Raw genomic sequence first — 22,467 nt, 5'->3', positions numbered from 1 at the left:
GTTCATTCATTAATAAAATTCTCTCTCTTTGGTCTACACCATCTTCCTTTGTTAATTCCTTGCCTTCAGCAAAGAGATTTTCAGAATAAACTCAAAATTCATCTTTTTCGTCAAAATATTGAGTAAATACCAAAAAGAATCCTCCTCTACAGTTTTCGGCATTGCTTGATCATTGTCATGATCAAAATATTCACCAAGCCATAAGGAACTTCTTCCTCCAAGTTCTTTGGTGCCGTCGGAATGCTCTCATCTTCAAGATAATTTATCTGCCATGAAAAAAATTTATTTTCTTAATATGTGGACCAAAATTGAGGTTTATTTCAAATTCCTGAAATTGTTCATTGTCACCGAAATGCCTGCCAAAACATGAATAAATTTTCTAATCTTGATTTGTAATGAACCCTTAATCTTGATTTTTCTCTTTCATTTTGATTCCTCGAAATCTTGACTTTCTTGTAGTGGATTTTGGTTTGCCATAATATTATCTATGTTAATTTATCTATTCTTGCGAAGTGGGCACTCTAAATGTAATTTAGTGTGCATTGTTTAATACTGAGCTCATTGCTACCTCTTGCAAACTACGTCGACTAGGCCTTGGGGAGATTGACTTTGTAGAGTGTTTGAGAGGCCTTTAAATGAGTTTTGGTCCTGTATTAGGTTCAGTGTGTCCTGGGTGCCGGTGACTAAGCTTTTTCTGTAATTATTCGCAGGTTTTATTTTGTTGGGTTGGAGGCCATTTTTGTAGGTTACTTCCCCTTTTGTGGGCTCTCCTTTTTTGTATGGCCTTGTATTCTTTCATTTTTTTTTTCTCAATGAAAGTTTAATTGTTCGAACCTTTTTGGTTTCCATTGTCAGCAGCCAATGTTGGTTTAGGTGATTGCTTTGATACCAATTTGGTGTACACTAAATGACAAATGAGATAATGATCCATGAAGTCTAACAAAAGGATTTTATCATGTGATTTAAGTCTTCAATACAAGAGATTAAGTCCATATAGAGGAATAGTTTACAAATTATGTATTTAAAAAATTAAAAAGAATTTAACCAAAACTATTAAACTTTAAACTCACTCACTACATCAACTTTATTATGTGAATGGTTGAGTCTTGTAACAATGCTATTTTTTTATTCTTCTACTGCCTTATGATATCATAATGTGACAGATTCCTGTCTCAATTAACTGATGCATTGGTGTCTCTTCTAGAAGGTGGTGCAGCTAGGGAGCCAGAAATTATTGAGCAGGTATAGATACACCATTCAATACATATCAGGTTGTTGTAACATACTTGATGTTTTACTCTAAGGCTGGATCATGTTTCTTGCAGATTTTTACATCCTGGTCATATATAATGATGTTCTTGCAAAAATATCTTACACAAAATATTGTCGATTTGCTAAGGTAAGTCTTCTTCTTTTGCTTCGTATTCTTTATTGGGGTGAAGAAAAGAACGTATCTGTATGCTTATGAATATTTTAATGTCGTCTCTTCTGTAAGCTTGTATATTAGTTTGAATTACACAATTATTACAACACAAATTTCTCTTGTTGGGCCATTGGACTAAAAAGGGCCCATTCCTGTGGTGGTGGTAGGGCTTATTCTACTTAAGTAGAGTCAAAGTTTACATGGTGAGGACAGAATAAACATACATGTTAAGTTGATTGAAAATCATGAGCTTTAGTAGTTAAAGAAAGAAAGGATAGTAGATAAGGTGAAAAGCAGCCACTATGGAACTTTTATCCCGGGACGTGGCGGCTGACGGCAACGTTAGGGATTCCGGAGACGTCGGCGGGGGCCTCGGGAAGAGTTATCTTTTCTGTTTAACAGCCTGCCCACCCTGGAAACGGCTCAGCCGGAGGAAGGGTCCAGCGGCTGGAAGAGCACCGCACGTCGCATGGTGTCCGGTGCGCCCCCGGCGACCCTTGAAAATCCGGAGGACCGAGTGCCTCTCACGCCCGGTCGTACTCACTATGGAACTTTTATCGTTGAAGAAGAATTGAAAACAAAGCACACCGATATTTCATGATCTCTACTTGATTTTTTATTGAAATCATAAATATTCACTAAATGTGTGTATGTGCTCATGCATGTTTATTTGAATTTTTAAGGGTTACAGCGTCCTTAAGATATTACTCTAAAGATTACATTCAAGATTTCATGGCTGAGGCGACATCATTCTTGCTAAGGAATGCACCCGCTGGTCAGCTAAAAAATGGTAGGACTTTCCAATATTAAGCTTTTTACATGCCAGTATTTTATAGGTCTTCCTATTTTCTGTTTGTAGTACACTATTGAAATTGTTTACCAAGTAAAAGAAAGAGTAAAAATAGGTTGAAGTTTCTCAACTTCATCTGTTCTGTGTTCATTTAGAGACATAATTGTGGAACCTAACATTATGCTATGATATCTTATAATGTCGTCATCCTAACTGTTTCATACATCTCTTTCAACTTCGGTTGGTGCAAATACATAGACAATCATTAGACTACCTCCAACATCTATGGTTTCCTTTGAGTGTATGCTTGTTATCATGTACATATGATAAATTTTGTTATGATCGCCATCCTCTTCCTTGAATTTGCTCATCTACTTAAATTCTTGATAGAGGCTAGATGTGACAGGGCTTTTCCCTTGCTCATCTACTTAAATTTATTTTTTTAAGAGATAGAAACATGTAACACTGGAGCTATTAAAAAATGATGAGAGATTTTATCGTGCAAGGGAGTATTTGGCAGCAATCATATGGTCAATTGGGGGCTGTTTGGGGTGCTAAGTTGAGATAGGATGATTGGAGAGTTCATATATCTGTAGAGTTTATATGTCTGTGTTTGGGGTATAGTGTTGCTTTGTTTGAATAAAATATGGATTACAATTTGTTTCTTTTAATTTTTAAAACTTTTCTTTCTTTCTTTCTTTCTGGGGCTATGAACAACAATTAACCTATTACATTTCTTGTCGAAATATGGTTAAATAAAATGAGAAACTAAAGCAAAATCAAACCTTTTGATTCTAGCTAATTTTTCTCCATGAATTTCATTATCATCTTCTTCTTTTTCTTCTTCTTCATATTGTTGCTCTATATTTTTACTATGTCATGAATTTTTTTTAATTAAATCAGTGGAATTGAGTTGATATATTTTACTCTGTCGTAATAACCAATGGAATGTCACCACATTTCTTCGACAATTTCACTTTCATCTCGTTTAAATTTGGAGGATCATCAGATAAAAAATCTCTATTTTCACTAATTCTTGCTGGAAAATGTTCCAGGAATTTTTTTTTCATTTTATGATTTTTTTTGTTATATGTTACATACTTTTTGTCTGAATATTGTTAACACTCGTTTGATATGTGAATTCATTACGTATAAATATTGCACTTAATATAGACAAAATGATATTTCTATATAATCAACTATCATACAACGTACTTTAACAGTCATCAGTCTTATAGTAGTTGAAAGTGGTTGGAAGTTAATTATCGAAGATGATTTTTGCTGGAGTTTGTAGTCGGAGGTGGTTGTCGAAGCCTGAAGTTGGTCACATGAAGATGTATTGGAGTTGGTTGCCAAAGTTTGTCATCGGAGGTGGTTTTCGAATCTCAGAGTTGGTCGGATGAAAGTGTTTGGCGAAGTTGATCATCGAATATGATTTTCGCTGGAGACTGTAGTCGGCGGTGACTGTCGGAGTTCGAAGTTAGTTGCATGAATGTGGTATTAGAGTTGCTGTCGGAGTTTGTCGTTGAAGGTGGTTGTCGAAGCCTTGAGTTGGCCGTCGGAGTTGCTTGCTCAAAGGTGATCATCGAAGGTGATTTTCGTCAGAGTTTGTGGTCGGAGCCTACGAAGATGGTTATTGGAGTTTGTTGTCGGAGTTGGTAGTGTGAAGGTGGTCGTCGGAGATGGGTCACCGGAGGTGGTTGTCGAAGGCCAGAATTGGTTGTCAGAGTTGGTCGTGCAAAGGTTGTCGGAGCTCAGAGTTGGTCGCCGGAGCTGTCATCGGAGATGGTTGTTGGAGTCCGAATTTTCGTCATCGGAATTGTCATCGGAGGTGGTTGTTGGAGCCTAAAGTTAGTCATTGGAGTTGTCATCGGAGGTGGTTGTTGGAGCCCGAGGTTGGTCGTCGAAATTGTCATCGGAGGTGGTTGTCTGAACCCGGAGTTAATTCTCGATGTGTGACAGTGGTTGATGGGTGGAGCCACTGAAAACATGGGAAGAAAGGAGAGTTGGAATGAGTTTGGGTGAGTTGGTAAAATATACCAACTCAACTCCACTGACATTTAAAGTTGGTGGGCCAAACAATGAGTTGATGTATTATACCAACTCAATTCAACTCATGTTAGTGAGCCAAACACCCCCTTGAAAAGAATGTTTCAGCCACATAAATCTGGGGTTTTGGTTTTAAGACGTGAAAATCAAACTTTGTCTTACTTTGGCTCCTTTTGAAGTATTGTTCTTATTATTATTATTTTCTTTTTATGTCCCTTGTATTGTCAATTTGTTTGAAAGGTATCTCCTTTACAATGCCTATCTCAAATCAAACTTCACAAAATAGCCTTAAGGCAATATAAGGATAACCCACTGTTAAAGAGAGGGCAAAAACACGAGCCAAAGGTTTGCTCTCTCCTCTCTTCTTTCTTCTCTCTTCTCTCCCTTCTTCCCTCCTCCGATCACCTTCGGTTCTCCGGCAGTAATTTTGGCCAGAATTGTTTTTTGTGCTCCTCCGTTCCTATATCAATTTGTAAAATGGAAATTCAAAGCTACAAAGTGAATGGTTCTTTCTTCTGCATATGGTTTGAAGAAGAAAAAATCTTTGTGGAAGATGTGGAGTTTAATAAGGTTCTTCCTCTGGCAAAGGCTCATCTGAAATGGTTCGTGGATCAGATTTTGGCTCTACTTCAGGGAAAAGTCAATTACTTCTTTATTTGAAAAGCTAAAGATGACAGGTGTTGGTAAAAATCTCAAGTTCAGAGGTTTCTCAGTTTGGGTGTTGAGAAGTGTTGTTTGGCTTGCTTTCGGTGGTCGTTCATTCATTCATGTGCTGATGGGTCCGTAGTTTCAGGGTTGGAGGTCATTCTCTGGCATGCTGAAAAGCTTTCTAACTAGGATGGAAGGAGAAAAGGTTGCGTTGCTGTCAATAGGGTTGGCAAAAATCCCCGTGGGGTCGGGTCCCCGCCTCGATCGGGGTGGGAAATCCTCAGGGATAAAAAACGGGTCCCTGAGTGGGGACGGGGGACGTATCCCCGACCCAGCCCCGAATATATTTTTTTAATAATTTTAATAATAATAACAAGGATATATATATAAAAGAGTAGCAAGTTACTCTTTTGTTTTTTTACTTTTTTTTAAAATTTATTTCATAATATTATTATATTAAACTTTTTATTAAATCTAAAATGTATTTAATTATTAATTCTCTGCTTCTATACCAGAAAAATAGAGTACTCCATTTCTGACAAAACAAAGCATTTCCTCATTTTGGGTTCATAAAAATAATACTGTGTTCAAGGAAGATTTCAGTAGTCTATGGGTTTTATCAAGACGGTCTGTGTTTAATGATTGGAAGGACATTGTAGAATTGTTGGAGGAGGACTACTTTCAGACTAAGGTTTTCATTAATCCTCTGTTTGTAGCAAGGCAATCATTAGAATCTCTTTAGGAAATCTGGAAGAGTTGGTTGAGAACCCAGGTAAGTGGCAGAAGTTTGGGCCTTTTCATCTTTTACTTGAAAAATGGAGCAACCTCAAGCATAGTAGACCATAAGTAGTAAAAGGTTTTGGTGGTTGGATCTCCATAAAAAATCTTCCTCTCGATTGCTGGAACAATAACGTTTTTAACACAATAGGATCTTATTTTGGAGGGCTCGAAAGCATTTCTTTAGATACGTCGAACTTGATCAATTGCTTGGAAGTAAAGGTTAAAGTTAAACAAAATTTATGCGGTTATACGCCGGCAACAATTGAATTGAGAGTTGAAAACCGTGGTAATTTCTTCCTTAATTTCGGTGATATTGAAGCTATTGAAGACCATAAGTAGTAAAAGGTTTTGGTGGTTGGATCTCCATAAAAAATTTGCCTCTCGGTTGTTGGAACAATAACGTTTTTAATGCAATAGGAGCTTATTTGGAGGGCTTGAAAGCATTTCTTTAGATATGTTGAACTTAATCAACTGCTCAGAAGCAAAGGTTAAAGTTAAACAAAATTTAAGCGGTTATACGCCGACAACAATTGAATTGAGAGATGAAAATCGTGGTAATTTTTTCCTTAATTTCGGTGATATTGAAGCTATTGAAGAACCTAAATTTTGGCCTTCCTAACTTCGGTGCAATCAAAGCCAGGATTCTCAAGAAATCCTTTTGCAGCTCTCAGCTTTCGGAGAACCACCTTCTTCTCATCAGAGCTCTCTTCCCACTGCAAGTGTGGTATGTACTCATTAAAGGAAGTCGAAGCGCCTCATTTATAGAGGAAAAAGCAGTTTACGGCCTAGCCATTTTTCATGTCCAATGAGAATCCAAGTTTAAATGACGTGGCAAATAAAAAATTAGACCTGTTGCAGGCCAAATCGGTTGACATACCCAAAAAAGGGAGTCCAATTGACACTTGGCTCCACTCCAAGCTCCTCCAATAGCAAAACTTCATCCCTTGTTACATCATAACCGTTGGCACCTCTTTCTATTGCCGTTTTAGTACTTAGCAAAGCGTCCTCCGGAAAAAGTTCAAGCAACTTCTCATTTTCTCAAGCGAATTCCTCTTCAGCTATCTTCTCCTCGATCAAGGCAGTGTCTAGAGCGACCCCAACAGAGGCTAAATGTCATTCAAATCATTTCCTAAGCACTTTGTCAGAAGAAAGCGTTTGAAGGAGTCCCCTAAGAAGATAATTTCCATCAAGCTATTATTAGAGCAGAATCTGGATCTGTTGGAAGCAAGCTATGTTCAAATTCAAATCCTCACTCAAGTTAACAAGTCGGATTCCCAATCCTCCCATCCTCCACAATTTAAACACTCTACTTTTTCCTTGCTTAACTCGAAGGTAAAATTTTTTAGAGGTACTCCAATCCACACTCCGGTTTTTTCTTCAAAAAAGAAAGGGTGAAGCATTCCTTGAATCTCCTTTCAGCGTAAGCAGTGAAGAAGCTGGTCGTATTGATAAAAATGAAGGTCCAGAGGAGCTGGGACAAGAGGCGCCATTAGAGACAAATCTCAATGGCCTGTTTCAGACGAAGGAAGAAATTGATAAAAAAGCTTCTGACTGGCCCTCATTAGTTCAATCCTTTGAAATTCCAGCTCATTAGAAGTCCATAGTCACTGATTGCAGACTTGTCTTGGATTGAATATCAACAGTGGAGGTAGAGTTCTATAAATTGTCTGGATAATAATGAAAATTGTGTCATGGAATACGAGAGGATTAAAAGATGCAAACAAGAGATTGACTCTCAAAAGATTCTTGAAAAAACATAATCCTATTTTAGTGCTAATTCAAGAGTCAAACTTCGATGTAAATTTCATCAAATCCCTATGGAGCTCTAAGGATATAGGTTGGGAATTTGTGGAAACTTTTGGCACGTCAGGTGGTATCTTGACATATGGGATATGAGTAAGATAATGGTAGTTGAAACGTTGAAACACTAAAGGTTTGAGGAATTTTAATGATTTTATTGATCAAGTTAAACTCTTGGAGGTCCCTCTTTGCAATGGCTGGTTCACTTGGTCTTGGATAGGAAATTCTGTTGTAAGATCTTTAATTGACTAGTTTTTCATCACTAAAGCTTGGGATGAGGAGTTCGAAAGCTCGAGAGTTAATAGGCAAGCCCAAATTTTTTCTGATCACTTTCCTCTATTATTTGAAGCCGGCTCTTTCTGTTGGGGCCCCCCTCCCCTTTTAGATTTTGCAATAGTTGGTTGCTTAACAAGGATGGTAAAATCATTGAAAGGGCATGGATGAGTTGGGATGGGGCTGGTTTTGCTCTTAGTGTCAAATTGAGAAAGGTGAAAACAATAGTTAAGGCATGGCATACTGACTTTCAAGAGTAATAAAGAAGAAAAGAAAGAGGGTCTGTTAAAAGAAATTGAAAAATGGGATCCTCTTGTTGAATCGATTCTTCTCTCCGGCATTAAAGTGACCTTAGATCCTTCTTCAAGGCTGAATTGATATCACTGTATAGGATGGAGGAAATTAACTTAATTGAGAAAAGTAAGTCGAATTGGTAAACGATCAAGGGATGCCAACTAAATCATTTAGGGAAATTGAAAGCTTAATTCTGGATTTTTATGAAAATCTATACCTTAGAAGCTCGGGTTGGAGACACATTCCTCTGAATTTTGATTGGCTTTGTATCAACTCTAACCAGAATTTGTTGCTTACGGCCAAATTTTCAAAATCAGAAATCAAAGCAGTCGTCAAGAATCTTGGAAAATGCAAAGCTTCTAGTCTTGATGGATTCACAATTGAGTATCTTTTGAAATTTTGGGACTTAGTAAAGTCGAACTTCCATTCCATATTTGAGGAATTCTACAAAAATGGAAGAATTAATGCATGTGTTCAGGAAAACTTCATCTGCCTAATACAAAAAAAGGCAATTGTTGTTGCTGTCAAGGACTTCAGGCCAATCAATTTAACTACTTTGACTTATAAGGTAATTGCTAAGGTGTTGGCTGAGAGGCTAAAAAAAGTGGTGTCTACTATCATTGCTCCGTCCCAAAACACATTCATTGAAGGAAGACAAATATTGGACCCAATTCTTATATCTAAAAAAGTGGTGGAGGATTGTCGGGCCAAAAAGAAGAAGGGGTGGATCCTTAAAGTTAGATCTAGAGAAGCCCTTCGACCGTGTTGATTGGGATTTCTTAGAAAAAAAAAGTATTGAGAAATAAGAAATTTGGTCAGAAATGGATTGAATGGATAATGGGCTGCGTCAAGAACCCTAGATATTCAGTCTTCATCAATGGAAGACCAAGAGGGAGAGTGGTTGCTACAAGGGGAATTAGACAGGGTGACCCCCTTTTCACCTTTTCTATTCCTCCTTGTTAGTGAAGTGTTGAGCGCTTTAGTGAACAACCTCATTCAATCCGGTATAATTGGAGGCTTCGTGGTGGGAAAAGAAAAGATTCATGTTTCCATTCTCCAGTTTGTGAATGATACTTTATTATTTTGCAAGTATGACAACATTATGCTTGCCAAGCTAAAGCAAGCAGTTGAGTTTTTTGAATGGTGTTCTGGTAAAAAAGTAAACTAGGACAAATCGGCCTTATATGGTATTAATGTGGATGAGAACGAGTTGTTAACCACGGCTGCAAATCTGAATTGTAATGCTGATCATCTCCCCTTAATTTATCTTGGCTTACCATTGGGTGGGTATCCAAAGAAATCCTCTTTTTGGCAACTAGTGGTAGTTAAAGTTCATGCAAAACTAGATAAATGGGAAAGATTTAATCTTTGAGGAGGAAGAGCTACCTTATGCAATTCTGTCCTATCTAATCTCCCCACCCATTACATGTCAATATTTCTAATGCTCGAATGTGTCATTTCAACCTTGGAAAGGATACTAAGAAACTTCTTTTGGGAGGGCCATAATGGTAGTAAGATAAATCATTTGGTGAAATGGGAATTAGTTCAAAGATCTTCAGTAGTTGGTGGTCTCGGCTTGGGTGGCTTCAAGGCAAAAAAATTTAGCCCTTCTTGCTAAATGGGGGTGGAGATACATCGAAGAAGAAGATTCGTTTTGGTGCAAAGTGGTTAGAAGCATTCTTGGTAAAGTCTCTTTCAATTGGCACATGGCTAGTAAAGATGGTAAGAGTTTTGAGAAGCCCTTGGGTAAGTATTTCTAGAACTTGGTTGATAGTGGAGGCTTTGGCTAAATTTAAGTTAGGAAGTGGTTGTTGGATTGCATTTTGGTTTGATTGTGGGAAGTGGAAGTTCATTTTCATATTATGTTTCCAAGACTCTTCAGAATCGCCATCTTTCCAAAAGTTTCTGTAGCCGATCATTGGGACGGTTCCTTGGCCTCTTGGTCAATTAGTTTTCGTCCTTTGTTAAAGGAAGAAAAAATGATTGACTTTTAGGAATTGCTTGGCAAAATTGCAGCAAGGAGAGTTTCAGATGCCTTTGATAAATGATCGTTGTCTTTAGTAGACAATTGGATTTTTTCGGTTAAGTCTCTCAAAACTCATCACTCTCCATCTTCCCTTATGGACAAATTGATGTATACGACTAGAAATGTCCACGGGGTGGGGTGGGGATTCCCACGGGGAATTCGCAGGGATCGGGTTTCTCGTGGGAATTTTTTTTTAATAAAATAAAATTAATTTAAATCATTAATGTGAACAAATTTTAATTAAATAATCAACTTTATCACTAAATTGTTTATTATGGTTAGTTTTACATGACAATTTGAATTTAAAGATAAATTACTCAAATTTTTACCAAAAAAGCTAATTATTTTTTTAGTAGAAAGAAATAAATATAAATCAAATTATTCACATATGTAATCTAATTTTAATTATTCAATTTAAACATATTCATTATCTTTCCCAATAAATAATCAAACTTGAAATTTAAATTTAATATTTATATAATAATAATAATAATAATAATAACAACATTACATTAGATAACTATATTAAATAAATATGTAGAAACTAATCGGGGCGGGGGCGGGGACGGGGAATGCTTCCTCGTCCCGTCCCTGTTTAGCTCACAGGGAATTTTTTTCCCCCATTCCCTACCTAATCGGGGAATCCCTGCCCCGCCTGCGGGACCCCCAACCCCTTGGAGAAATTGGACATCTCTATATACGGTCCTTTGGAAGACAAATAGCCCACGAAGGGTGAACATTCTTGTTTGGATTATGCTGTTTGGTCACTTGAATGTAGCATCAGTAATGCAGCACAAATTGCCTTCCAGCTACCTTTCCCCATCCATTCGTCCGCACGGTGGAGATCCGCAATCATCTTTTCTTTTTGTGCTCTTATTCAGTTAGGTGCTGGGAGAATTTGTTTTCTATCTTCAGTGTATCTTGGGTGTTCAACAAAGACTTTCGAGGAAATGTGCTGGGACGTGCTTCAATAAATCCTTTCGTTTACTTTGGTTTAATGCGGTAAAAGCAATACTGGCAGAATTATGGTTTGAAAGAAATTAGAGGGTGTTCAATAGCAAATCACTTGGTTGTTTGGATCATTTTGAAACCGCCTGTCGCAATGCTTCATCTTGATGCATCCTCTCCAAGCATTTTGAAAGTTACAACATCCAAGAGTTCAACCTGAATTGGAGAGCTATTATCTTTCCAGACTTTATGCCTTTTGTCTCAATTGCTGTTTTTTGTTTCTTGGTTCTTTTCACTCTTTGTTCTTTCTTGTTTCTAATTCTTGTACTGTTTGGTCTGGTTAAGCTGTTTCTGTTGTAATAACTAGTTCCAGCTGCAATCTAGTCCGTTTTGTGTGTGTGTGTTTTTTTTTTTTTTTTTTATATGATGAGGGTGCTATGGGGTGTCAACCTAGTTGAGATATCCGGGTGCGCCCACTGATCCTTAGCCTTATTGTTCATTGTATAATACTATTGTACCTTGAGCTTTTGTCTCACTATTTTATCAATAAAGAAACTCGTTTTCTTTCCAAAAAAAAGAGGGGGCTGAAACTCTCCTTCCTACGACAAAATATTTATGTAAAATAAAATCTCTCTTTCCCTAAGCGGACGGACCAACATATATCCCTCCCACATAACTGTACGCCTAGAAAACATAACTAGCTTTTCTCATGTGTAGTTACATTAACTGTACGACAAGAGAACACTACTAACTTTTCTCAGGTGTAGTTACATTTTTTTATCCCTCCTCCCATGAGTATTTAGTAGGCGTCACATTTCTCTCAATGAATGTATGGTTTCTCATTAAAAAGATGAAAATGAAATTTAATCTCTTTTTGATAGGCGACTTTAGGAAATTCCTTTAGGTTCCCTCTTGATATAAATTAACTGAATTGTGCTGTTACAAACTTCTTTTCCCCAAGTAGTCAAGAATTTTCATCTAAGACGTGTTAAGATAAGATTCCATCATAAGTTTGGCGAGAAGTTGTTAATTTATATCAAGAGGAAACCTAATTTTTGATTTTCTTTTTCTATCATGAAAAAGAAAGTTGATTTATGTTACATACATTAGAGGGTTATAATAAAAAATTGGTTCAATATTTCATGAGGTTTACCAGCTTGTCCTTGGTCTCACTTTCAACCATTTAATTGAAAGCGTGATTCATTCCTAGTCATCCATGAGAAGCATCCATCCTTCCAATCGTTAGGGTTTATGTCACTTGTCAGAGAAAGTAATAGACTTGGACATATTTGCATTTCCACTAGCTATCAGAATAGCTTTGTCTATTGTATTAATATGCTCTAGAGCTGTTCCTTCTACCGTTGATGTCTACCTAATTCAAGTTAGGAGGGGAAAATGCTTGAGATGTTGTAGAGGACCCACTAATTGATATGGATGGTGGTATATTTAGTATATGGCTAAGTCTTGAAAATCTGACACGTTCACGCACACACACACACTTGTTAATCTATAAAGCTGCAGATTTCCTAACGCCTTTTACCCTTTTTGGCTTTTAATTGATGCAGGAATTAAACGGATAATATTGGAAGTTGTTAAAAAACCTTCAGCTACAAGAGAATATGGCGCTAGTGCCCTGCTATTTCACACACTGAGAGGAACCTCATCAAGGTTTCATTCAAGAGCAGAGCTGGTGTTTCGCTTTTTGATTAGTGGTCAAACATTTGAAATTGGCCGAGACTCCAGCCAAGGTGGATTTCTTTCTATCAAATTTACTGGTTCCATATATTGCTAATTGTTTGTTAATTTTATAATCCATCTCTCTAAGTTTGTTTTATGGACATGTCATTGTTAATCATGGGATGTCGCTCTAACAGCCTCCTATATAATCTATACTTCGACAGAGAGAGGGTGTGGGGGTGATAGGAACCAGAAAAGAATGAGAACTTACAAGATAAGCCCATTGTTTTTGAGGTACTTGGACGCTCATCCCCTCTTCAGAGCTCTCTCAAGCTCTAATTCACTCACCACAATAAGGCCTAGGTTCATCCCTTCTTACCCTCTCTCTATTCATAACCACTCTCCTACCTACTTTCCTAACTAATTGTTGATATACTCTTAATACTCTAATAACACCCTAATAGTATTCCTGCCAGATTGGGAGAGGGAGAGAAAATCATCCTGTCCTTGTTCCATTTGCAAATACTGTTGTGTGATTTAATATGTCAATGATTATCCGTACTTTGATTACTGACCATATCTTTCTCTCTCCACAACGGTTTCCACATTTTCAATTCCTCTTATTGTTTCTGTCTGTCTCTCTACTCCAGGTTCAGGTGGCATCTTAGAAGTGTTGAAGTGTGTGTGTCAGAGGTTATGCGAAGAAATGGATCCCAAGGAATTGGATATGATATGGAAATGCTTGTTTGAGGAAATAACAGATGCCATTTCTAATGATTACATGGTTTATATAAATCACCTCTTGATGCTTCTTGCTTCAGCAGCTCAGAATGTGAATTGGAAAAAACTTCATGGTTAGATATCTGACAAGTATTCCTTTCTTCCAATTTTCTAGTGTTGGCCATGTTCTTAAAATTCTATTACTCTACGAAAGCTTCTAATCTGTTATGTTTCACAGAATACAAACCAATGCTTGAGCTTGTCGACTTACTTGTGTTGAAGTTTGCCACAACTCCAAGCCTTCCAATGGAGGGTGATTTATCCATAATCGTTGATACGATTTTGCAATTAATGTTAGTTATTCTTGAAGGTCTTCAAAGGTCTGAGGACTCTCTATGTATTTCTGGCTGCTCATTGCGTTGGGCTCCAATATTTCAACTAAACAGCAGTAGGTATGAGCAGCATGGCCTTCATAAAATGTGACACTTGGTATATATTACCTTATGTTTTTTTAATTTTAGTAACATATTTGAGGTTTTTGTTTTTTAGTTTATTGACTTTTGTACGAGAAATAATGGAGAAGGATGCTAGTGTACTATGCGCATTCAGAACTAACATTTTAAGGTATATATCATTTTTATTTGATATTTTATGGCAAAATAGACGAGAAATGAGAAATCTAACGGGTCTGCTTTTGCATTTTCAGAGCAATGAATGAATTGTTAGAATCTTCACCTGAAGAAGTTATTTATCTTCTGCTTTCCTTCTGTGAGAGATTACCAACAGAAGTGTTATGTACATCCAAAGAGGAAGTTACAAGGATTAATAATTTTATCCTTAAAATCCTTGGCCATTGGATTAAAGAGATCACTGATTTTGTGCAACACAATTCATCCACGATTGATATTAATGAATCTAAATTGGCTATTTTATGGGGTGTTATTCGTTGTTGTCCATATATTGTAAAATTTCAAGCCAATTCATCCTTACTAGTGGACTTGATTGATGCACTTGATCGGCTCTGTACAGTTGAAGGTAAAGTTTAATAATCTAATATGAGAATGGTTTATTTTATCTTATTTTCTTTATGACAGTGATATTGATTAGATGGGTGTATAAGATTAACATAATAAGTACCTATTGCTCTTATACAACAAATGGAAAGGTGCTTCTTCTAGTTGAATATGGTTTGTTTTTGCACACGCATACCCAGACTAGATATGTAAAATATGGCTTTGGTTATCTTTATTGCACTAGTTGAGGCTACTACCACTTTTAGGTGCTCCATTTTATTTCTCTTTAAGAACTACAGTTGAATTTATTCATGCTCTTTTAGGCGACATATTTGGCGTCCCTAAAGAAAATTTGGAAAGCATAATTGGTGCCACCATAGGTTCTTACCTTAAGTTGCTCTCTAGTGAGAAGGCTGGGCTTGAAGAATTAAACAGACTTGTGTACCTTGCCAAAAGATATAGCTCATGTTCACAAGTCTTGGTAGCTGTAGCTGATTATTTGGATTTTATTTATGGGTAAGTTGGAAATTTTGCATTCTAGAAAAATTTTTCTACCTTCTAATCATTATTTCATCTCCAACCTTGGTTGTTGGAAGCATGTAGTATTCCCTTAACCGTGTTAATTGTAGGCCAGGGGTCAGCAAAAGATCGTATTCTGAAGAGTTTCAAGCAGATAAGGTTGAAGATGCTGTACAAGTGTTTGCAGATAATTTGCGTCACCCAGATAAGGGGGTTCGTATATCTACTCTCAGAATATTGTGCCACTATGAGCCTTTGCAGTCTGCCACCCTTATAAAGGACCCTTCAATTGATAACGGGATGAAAACTGAAAATTTGGAACAATATTCTGATGATTCGGTAGGCAGTGAGGTAAGTTTGTCCATGTTCCTTTATTTTCTTGTTTGACTTTGTGCTTTGGAGCTCTGGATTCACTCTCTAATTGTGTCAGGTCCTTTGTCATCTTCTCACCATTGAATCAACCCCTACTTCAATATCTACCGGCAGAAGTATTATATTATTAATCTCTAGAGTGCAGATGGCCTTGTCGACTAAAAGGATACCTGAGGCATACTTATTGGTTGCTTTAAATGGGATTATTGGCATTTTCCAAAACCGCTTTAGCTATATATGGGATCAAGCATCTGATTGTCTTGCCTTTTTAATCAGAAGACTCTCGGGATTTCTGTGGGATAAACTAATCTGTTATTTTCAGCAGTGGTTATTTCTACTTGATCAACCAGGCAGAGATACTGCTGAATCATCTGACGAACTAAATGGTGTGCTTGCACGTGCCATTGTGATTTTCTTTAGCTTCATAATTTCATTTAAAATAATGTGCTCCAATTTTAAAATGCATAGTTAAGTTCCTTGTTTTAGTAGAAGAGTTGTTTGTCATTTTATGGTTAAACAAACAGTTCTTTTTTTTGCTTAATTAATACCGTTTCTATCTTATCCCCCCCCCCACACAGAAAAGAAAAAAGAAAAAAAATACTTGTTTCTGTGCAATAAAAGAGTGGCCTATTCTCTGTTGTGTCGGGGGTTCAGAATAATTTTTTGAAGTTTGGTTTCACACTTTTTGTCTTCCAGATCTAGTCAGATGCTTTCGCTCATTTGTTGTTCCTTCACCAGACAGTACGCCACTCTTTACTCTGTTATCCTTGGTGCTTCAATCATTACAAAAAAATTCGACTATTGTTGAATCTCAGTCTCAACGGATGTTGCCTCTGTTCTTAACATTTTTAGGCTACAACACTGGTCACGTGGATAGGTGATTTATAAATGGTTTCATACCTCATTTTTTTATTTCTACAGGTCTAATGTTTACTCCACTCCTGCAGTTTTCTTATTTACAATATTTTTTTGTTTGTCCTTTGAAATTAGTGTCGATTCATTCAAACAATATGCATGCAAAAGCAAGGAGTGGAAATGTGTGCTGAAGGAGTGGTTAAACTTGCTGAGAAAAACCCGTAACCTGAAGTCTTTTTACAAGAGTGACTTTCTTAAAGAAGTTTTGGAGCAGAGGTTGGTATTATAATTAATGGAAGGCCTGCTCTCTTCTATCCAATTTCACAAAGATTTATATTGAATCATCTTTTTGCTTCTGTATATTTCTTCCATAGAGGAAACTGCTGGTTCTTGACTCTAATGCTTCTTTGTATGCGTGCTTTGGTTGAATTTTCTAGGCTTTTGGACGATAATGATGCTGAAATTCAAAGCAAGGTCCTTGATTGCCTCTTAATGTGGAAAGATGACTTCTTGATCCCATATGAACAACATCTAAAAAATTTGATCTCCCCCAAGACTTTGAGAGAAGAACTTACAAGGTGGAGCTTGTTAAAAGAAAAAAATCAAATTGATGAACGACACAGACCTAAGCTTGTACCTTTAGTTACTCGCTTATTGATGCCAAAAGTTAGAAAATTGAAGGTTCTTGGTTCCCATAAGGTATATTCTTTATTGGGTACAGTATATATTGTTTATGATGATACTCGGAATAACATCTTTGTGTTATTCAAGAGATTTGTCAGTATTTGTTACTGTTTTTAGAGCGTACTTGTGTGTATGGGTTATTCTGGTTGATTGTTTGCTAATCAGTATGCCACATTTGATTATACTTGAACGATGTCATCGTTTTTGTTAGTGAAGCATTACTTGCATGCATAGTTTGTTTGATTTGATTGATTGACTGGTTTAAAATATTTGGTTAATCTTGATCATTCTCGGTGGTTTTAGACTTTTAGTCAAGCAGACTTGAGCATTTGGTTGTTTATTATGCATAAAGTTGCCATGAAGGATGGCTCGTTTTCAATTTGATAGTATGGGCGACTTAATCTTATATATTAAAGGAATCAAAATCACATTGAATACTGAGTTTGATATTTCATTTATGGCAGCAAGCCAGCGTAAATCTTCGAAAAGCTGTCCTTCAGTTCTTTGCACAACTTGATACCATAGAGCTTCCACTTTTCTTTGCTCTGTTATTGAAGCCCTTGAACATTATTCCAAGGGAAGCTGATGCAAGTGCTAACTGGTTTTGTAACTTACACCTGGTTTCAATTAATGCGTCAGCGACTGACATCTTGAAGTACTTCTCAACAGAAAGTATAGTAGCATTGTCATGGAAGAAGAAATATGGTTTTATGCATGTTATTGAAGAGGTTCTTACTGTTTTTGATGAAATGCTTGTTAGTCCATTTCTCAATATAATATTGGGTTGTGTTGTCCGAGTTTTGGCAAGTTGCACGGCAAGTCTTCATGTGGCAAGGCAAGTGTCTTTATTTGAAAATGGAAAGACGCACGATAATAATTTGCTTGAGATGGACAAAGAAGCAGCATTCGCTGGCCTGGTAATGCTTCCATTCATATTAGGTGTTTCTTTGATATCAACCTTTTTCACATTACTTTCCCGTCCCTGTTTTTTCCTTCCATCATAAATGTGACCATCTATCTGCGTTTGTTGATACTACCTCCCCTTCTTTACACAATTAAGATATCTGAATGGTGTGGTATTAATTTCTGGTCAAAATATTTTTTTACTGGGTGTTTGAGTTCTGTACTGGTGGGGAAGTCTTCTCATTTACCTTGTAGTTAAGGTCGTCAAGTTTCAAGTCCTTTTGTCATTGTTTTATTTACTTTAGGGAAGCTAAATGCTAATTTTCTCATCTTTCATTTATTTTCTTGTATTCTTCATTGATTACATGAGATTGCTGATTAATTATGGAACTTGAAGCTTTGGATACTAACGATTTTTTCATTTCTTCTAAGCAGACCAGTACAGCTGTGAAGCAGCACAAAGATTTAAGGTCTTTATGTCTCAGAGTCATTTCTGTCGTTCTTTACAAGTACGAGGGTTTTGATTTTGAAATCGAATTCTGGGACCTATTTTTTATGTCTGTTAAATCTTCAATCGAGAGTTTCAAGCACGAGGGCTCAAGTAGTGAAAAGCCAAGTTCACTTTTCTCTTGCTTTCTTGCCATGAGCAGAAGCCACAAACTTGTGCCACTGTTGGCTAGAGAGAGGAATCTTGTTCCTGATATTTTCTTCATCCTCACTATCTCAACAGCATCTCAACCCATTATATCGTTTGTTCTTCAGTTTATTGAAAACTTGTTGACTTTTGATGGTGAGTTGGATGGCAATGATAGTGCTGTGAGAAGCGTTCTACTTCCAAATCTTGATTCGCTTATTCAAAACTTGCATGTTCTTTTCCAAAGTGGTGATGCAAAAAAGAGGTATGTGTTTTTCCTATAATGATGTGATTTTATTATTTGTTCTGTTAACTATTATCTACCATGTTGAACACGAGCAATCATCTTAATAATTGGTGTCTGCATTCTTTTTTTGTATTAGAAGATTGTATCAGCTTGCTAAAATAATATATTAATGGAAAAATTAGTACTATAAATTAGTACTATCTACCTGTTCTGTAAATTGTTAAAAGATCAGGCATGCATTCCATGCAATTTTCATGTTTATTGTGTGAATAGTATTCCATATCCTAGGGTCAAAAGGCTTTTGACGGTTAGAGGCAAGACCCTAACTTATAGCATAGAGAGTTACGCTTTCTTTGACCATAAGAGGCGTACGCCTCAGTTTAAACACACTTAGGCTTAATGCCACTACACCTCATGTAATTATTAGAAGAATAATATTAATTTGTATATTCGAAATGTTTCTTAAACATTAATAATTTGTCTATTCTGGAAATATAAAGGTTCGAGTTAGGGACAATTTAAACATCACTACTTTATTATTTAGGCTTCAAAATCATTGATGTTATTATTATTTTTTTAAATTTATTTCCACTCTAGGGGAGATTGTACCTATTGAACTTTTGTTCCTTTTTATTATATCAATGAGTTTTTTCTTTTCTTTTTGTTTTAATAAAAATTTACACGTGTATATTCTTTTAATCTAAAAAAAACATTGAAGGCAAACAAACGGTAGAATAAGTGAATCTTATTGTTATTGTTTTCCTTTATTTTCACTCTCTTAGGGAGTTTTTTTTTTTTTTTTTTTTATCCCTTGAACGTTTATTATTCCTTTTCAGAAATTTTTTCTTGTTAGAAAAAGATATTCTTTTAGAATTATTAGTTATGGAATTAGTGGTGATAGTAGTGATGTTAAATATTAATGTAGAATTTTATGTTTGGAGTAGCAATTGTGATATTTTATACTTTTTGAAATAGTATTGCAGGTTGTTTCCCTTGTTTAAGTCGGTCCCTAGAGGGCCTTCACCTGCTTAGATGTCTTGGCTTGTTAAAAGTGTTCTCACTTATGTGAAAATTCAAAAAACAAAGTATGTTGAATTAAGAAATAAAAACTTAAGCAAAAAGCCTTGGTCCTCTTTTGTTCGACCTTCTCACCAAAATGCACTATATTTCCGGTAGTTGTTGAGGAATATGGAAATAAGACCAAATTAAAGGAAAAAATATCGAGGGCTGTAACTCCTTGATGATGGGAAAACTGGAGATATAATTTTATAGGTCCACGTGATGTAATTTCTTTTTTCGTTTTCTTTTTTTTTTTTTTTAAAGGAAACGAGTCTCTTTATTGATGTAAAGAACTGAGACTAATGCTCAAAATACAAGAAGATTATACAATGAATAAAAAGGTCTATGGATCAGGGGATGCACCCAGACATCTCAACTAGGTTGACACCCCCTTACCGTCCTCATCATTTCCTTACAAACTATCTCAATATAATAGAATAATAACAAAGCAATATAGCCAAGAGAGTTATACTATCTAGGCTGAGCAATATAGCTAAAAGAGCTCCAATTTAGACTTATGTCTTGTACTGAATAATCTTTGAAGAATTTGGAATGGGAACACCACAAGGAGGCGTTAAATTTTGCAGATTCGAAATGATTATGCCAATGGATTGCTTATGGAATATTCTTTGATTTCTCTCGAAACACACTTCCGATAATAGTGCTTTGATTGCATTAATCCTTGGCACCCTTGGGCCCACTTTCAGCTTAGGTCCAATTAGAATCTGCAATGTATTATCACGGGAGGACCTGCCAAATACCCATCTGATGCCAAATATATTAAATAGATTCTGCCAACATTTAATAGTGTAAGAGCATTCAAAGAACAGATGCTCCTGGGTTTCATTATTTGCCATACAAAGGGGGCAGATTGAAGGATACAAACAGTGTGTCGGAAGTTTTCTTTGAAGTGTCTCCGGACAATTTAAGGATCCAAAAATTATAATCCAAATTGTGATATTGACCTTGCGCGGACTTTTGGTCTTCCAAATTTCCTTTTCTAAGTCTTTTTCCAGCGGGGATGAGATTTGGAGATGATCAACCAATGACTTGACCGAAAAAGAACCCCCTGATTCTAGGGACCAGAATCGAGTATCAGAGTTGTCAATCACCTTTTTCCTTGAGATCTGCCCAATAAGATTCTGAAATTCATCTAGTTCATCGTCTTTCAAGAGTCTTCTAAGGACCACTGACCAAGAAGAATGAATAAAATCCCAATGTTCTGCTACTGATCCTTGTGGATTAAGAGCAGTCTTAAATATTTTTGAAAAGTGTACATTTAAAGACAATTTGTCTGCCCATGAATCCAACCAAAATCTGATTTTGTTTCCATTTCCGAGTTTGTGAAGTGCTAAGGCTTCAACTTTAACCCATGCTCTTGAAATGCTAATCCAAGGACTTCTAAGGCTTAAATTAACTTTTCCTGCCGTGTGCTAATTAAAAAGTCCTTTCCATGGATGCTTCCAATAACTTGGTGCCAAAAGGAATCTTCCTCGTTAAAGTATCTCTAACCCCATTTGGCAAGTAATGCCATGTTTTTCTTTTTTAGCCCACCAAGGCCCAATCCACCATGCTTTTGATTTCGAGAGATTACCTCCCATTTGATCAAATGATTAATTTTACCCCCTTTGTGTCCCTCCCAAAAGAAATTTCTCATCAATCGCTTTATTGAATTAGCTACCTTTTCCGGCATGAGGAATAAGGACATGTAGTAAGTGGGTAAATTAGAAAGGATAGACTTACAAAGTGTTGCTCTTCCCCTCTTGATAGATTGTACCTTTTCCATTTGTCCAGCTTGATCCAGCTTGATTGGTATTTTGTCAATGACCAGTTGCCAAAAGGAGGCTTTCTTTGGATAGCCCCCCAAGTGTAATCCAAGGTATGTGAAAGGCAAGGTGCCTACTTAGCAATTCAGTCTCGCAGCTGCTTTGATAACTGTTTGATCATCTAAATATAATCCAACTAGCGCTGATTTTTCCCAATTTACTTCTTACCCCGAGCACCATTCAAACAATTCTATGATTTTCCTCGGATTATCAAGCATTCGTACACCATATTTGCAAAAAATCAAGGTATCGTTTGCGAATTGTAAAATAGACACGAGCTTTTTCCTTCCCAACCAGAAAACCTTCGTAGAAGCCATTTTCATGAAGCTTTGCTATTAACAAGCTCAATACTTCACTTATCAAAAGGAAAAGGGTAATAGAGGATCCCCTTGACGAACACCCCTTGAAGCTATATTTCGGCCTCTTGGTCTTCCATTAATAAATATAGAGAATCTTGGATTTGTGACAGCCCATCATCCATGTTATCCATTTTGCATCATTTTTTTTTTCAATTAGGACCTTTTCAAGAAAAGTCTAATCCACTTGATCAAATGCTTTCTCCATGTCTAATTTGAGAATCAACCCACTTTTCCTTTTAGCTCTATAATCTTTGACTGCTTCATTGGCTATGAGAATCGGATCTAAGAATTGCCTTTCTTTGATGAAGGCACTTTTGTCGGGTGCTATAATATCAAGCATAATTTTCTTTAGTCACTCAACTAAGACTTTTGCCACAATTTTGTATGTTAAGTTGGTGAGACTAATGAATGAGTCTAAAGTCTTTGACTGAAACCGCATCTTCTTTCTTTGGAATTAAGCATATGAAATTCTCCTTGACACAAGCATTCAGCTTCCCATTTTCATAGAATTCCTCAAAAGCTGCTTGAAATCCCCTGAGAATTATCTCCAAAATTTTATGAAAAATTC

General features: G+C 36.5%; 1 protein-coding gene across 5 annotated transcripts in view; it reads left to right on the top strand.

Annotated features, from left to right (window-relative positions):
• LOC120067288 (ARM repeat superfamily protein) overlaps positions 1-22,467 on the top strand; it is a 44,007-nt gene that overhangs the window by 10,426 nt on the left and 11,114 nt on the right. For 4 of the 5 annotated variants that reach the window (XR_016525510.1, XM_090308675.1, XM_090308676.1 and 1 more), the window contains 16 exons: positions 1,164-1,242; positions 1,326-1,399; positions 2,107-2,213; positions 12,597-12,779; positions 13,359-13,562; positions 13,667-13,880; positions 13,978-14,052; positions 14,135-14,463; positions 14,765-14,957; positions 15,071-15,311; positions 15,391-15,718; positions 16,029-16,209; positions 16,323-16,463; positions 16,625-16,886; positions 17,336-17,788; positions 18,210-18,673. Coding sequence is in view for 4 of the 5 variants with exons in the window: in XM_090308675.1 (XP_090164801.1) it covers positions 1,164-1,242; positions 1,326-1,399; positions 2,107-2,213; positions 12,597-12,779; positions 13,359-13,562; positions 13,667-13,880; positions 13,978-14,052; positions 14,135-14,463; positions 14,765-14,957; positions 15,071-15,311; positions 15,391-15,718; positions 16,029-16,209; positions 16,323-16,463; positions 16,625-16,886; positions 17,336-17,788; positions 18,210-18,673 (3,528 nt within the window). In the remaining variant the exon portion in view is untranslated. Of the gene's footprint in view, positions 1-1,163; positions 1,243-1,325; positions 1,400-2,106; positions 2,214-12,596; positions 12,780-12,932; positions 13,003-13,358; positions 13,563-13,666; positions 13,881-13,977; positions 14,053-14,134; positions 14,464-14,764; positions 14,958-15,070; positions 15,312-15,390; positions 15,719-16,028; positions 16,210-16,322; positions 16,464-16,624; positions 16,887-17,335; positions 17,789-18,209; positions 18,674-22,467 lie in introns of those variants that run through there. The other variant, XM_090308677.1, reaches the window with a different exon arrangement.

This window comes from Benincasa hispida, chromosome 12 (assembly GCF_027475165.1).
Source record: "Benincasa hispida cultivar pf3 chromosome 12, pf3_genome.v1.1, whole genome shotgun sequence".
In the NCBI taxonomy this organism is placed as follows: domain Eukaryota; kingdom Viridiplantae; phylum Streptophyta; class Magnoliopsida; order Cucurbitales; family Cucurbitaceae; genus Benincasa; species Benincasa hispida.
The sequence above is the reverse complement of the archived record's forward strand: the minus strand, read 5'-3'. Positions and strand labels throughout refer to the sequence as shown.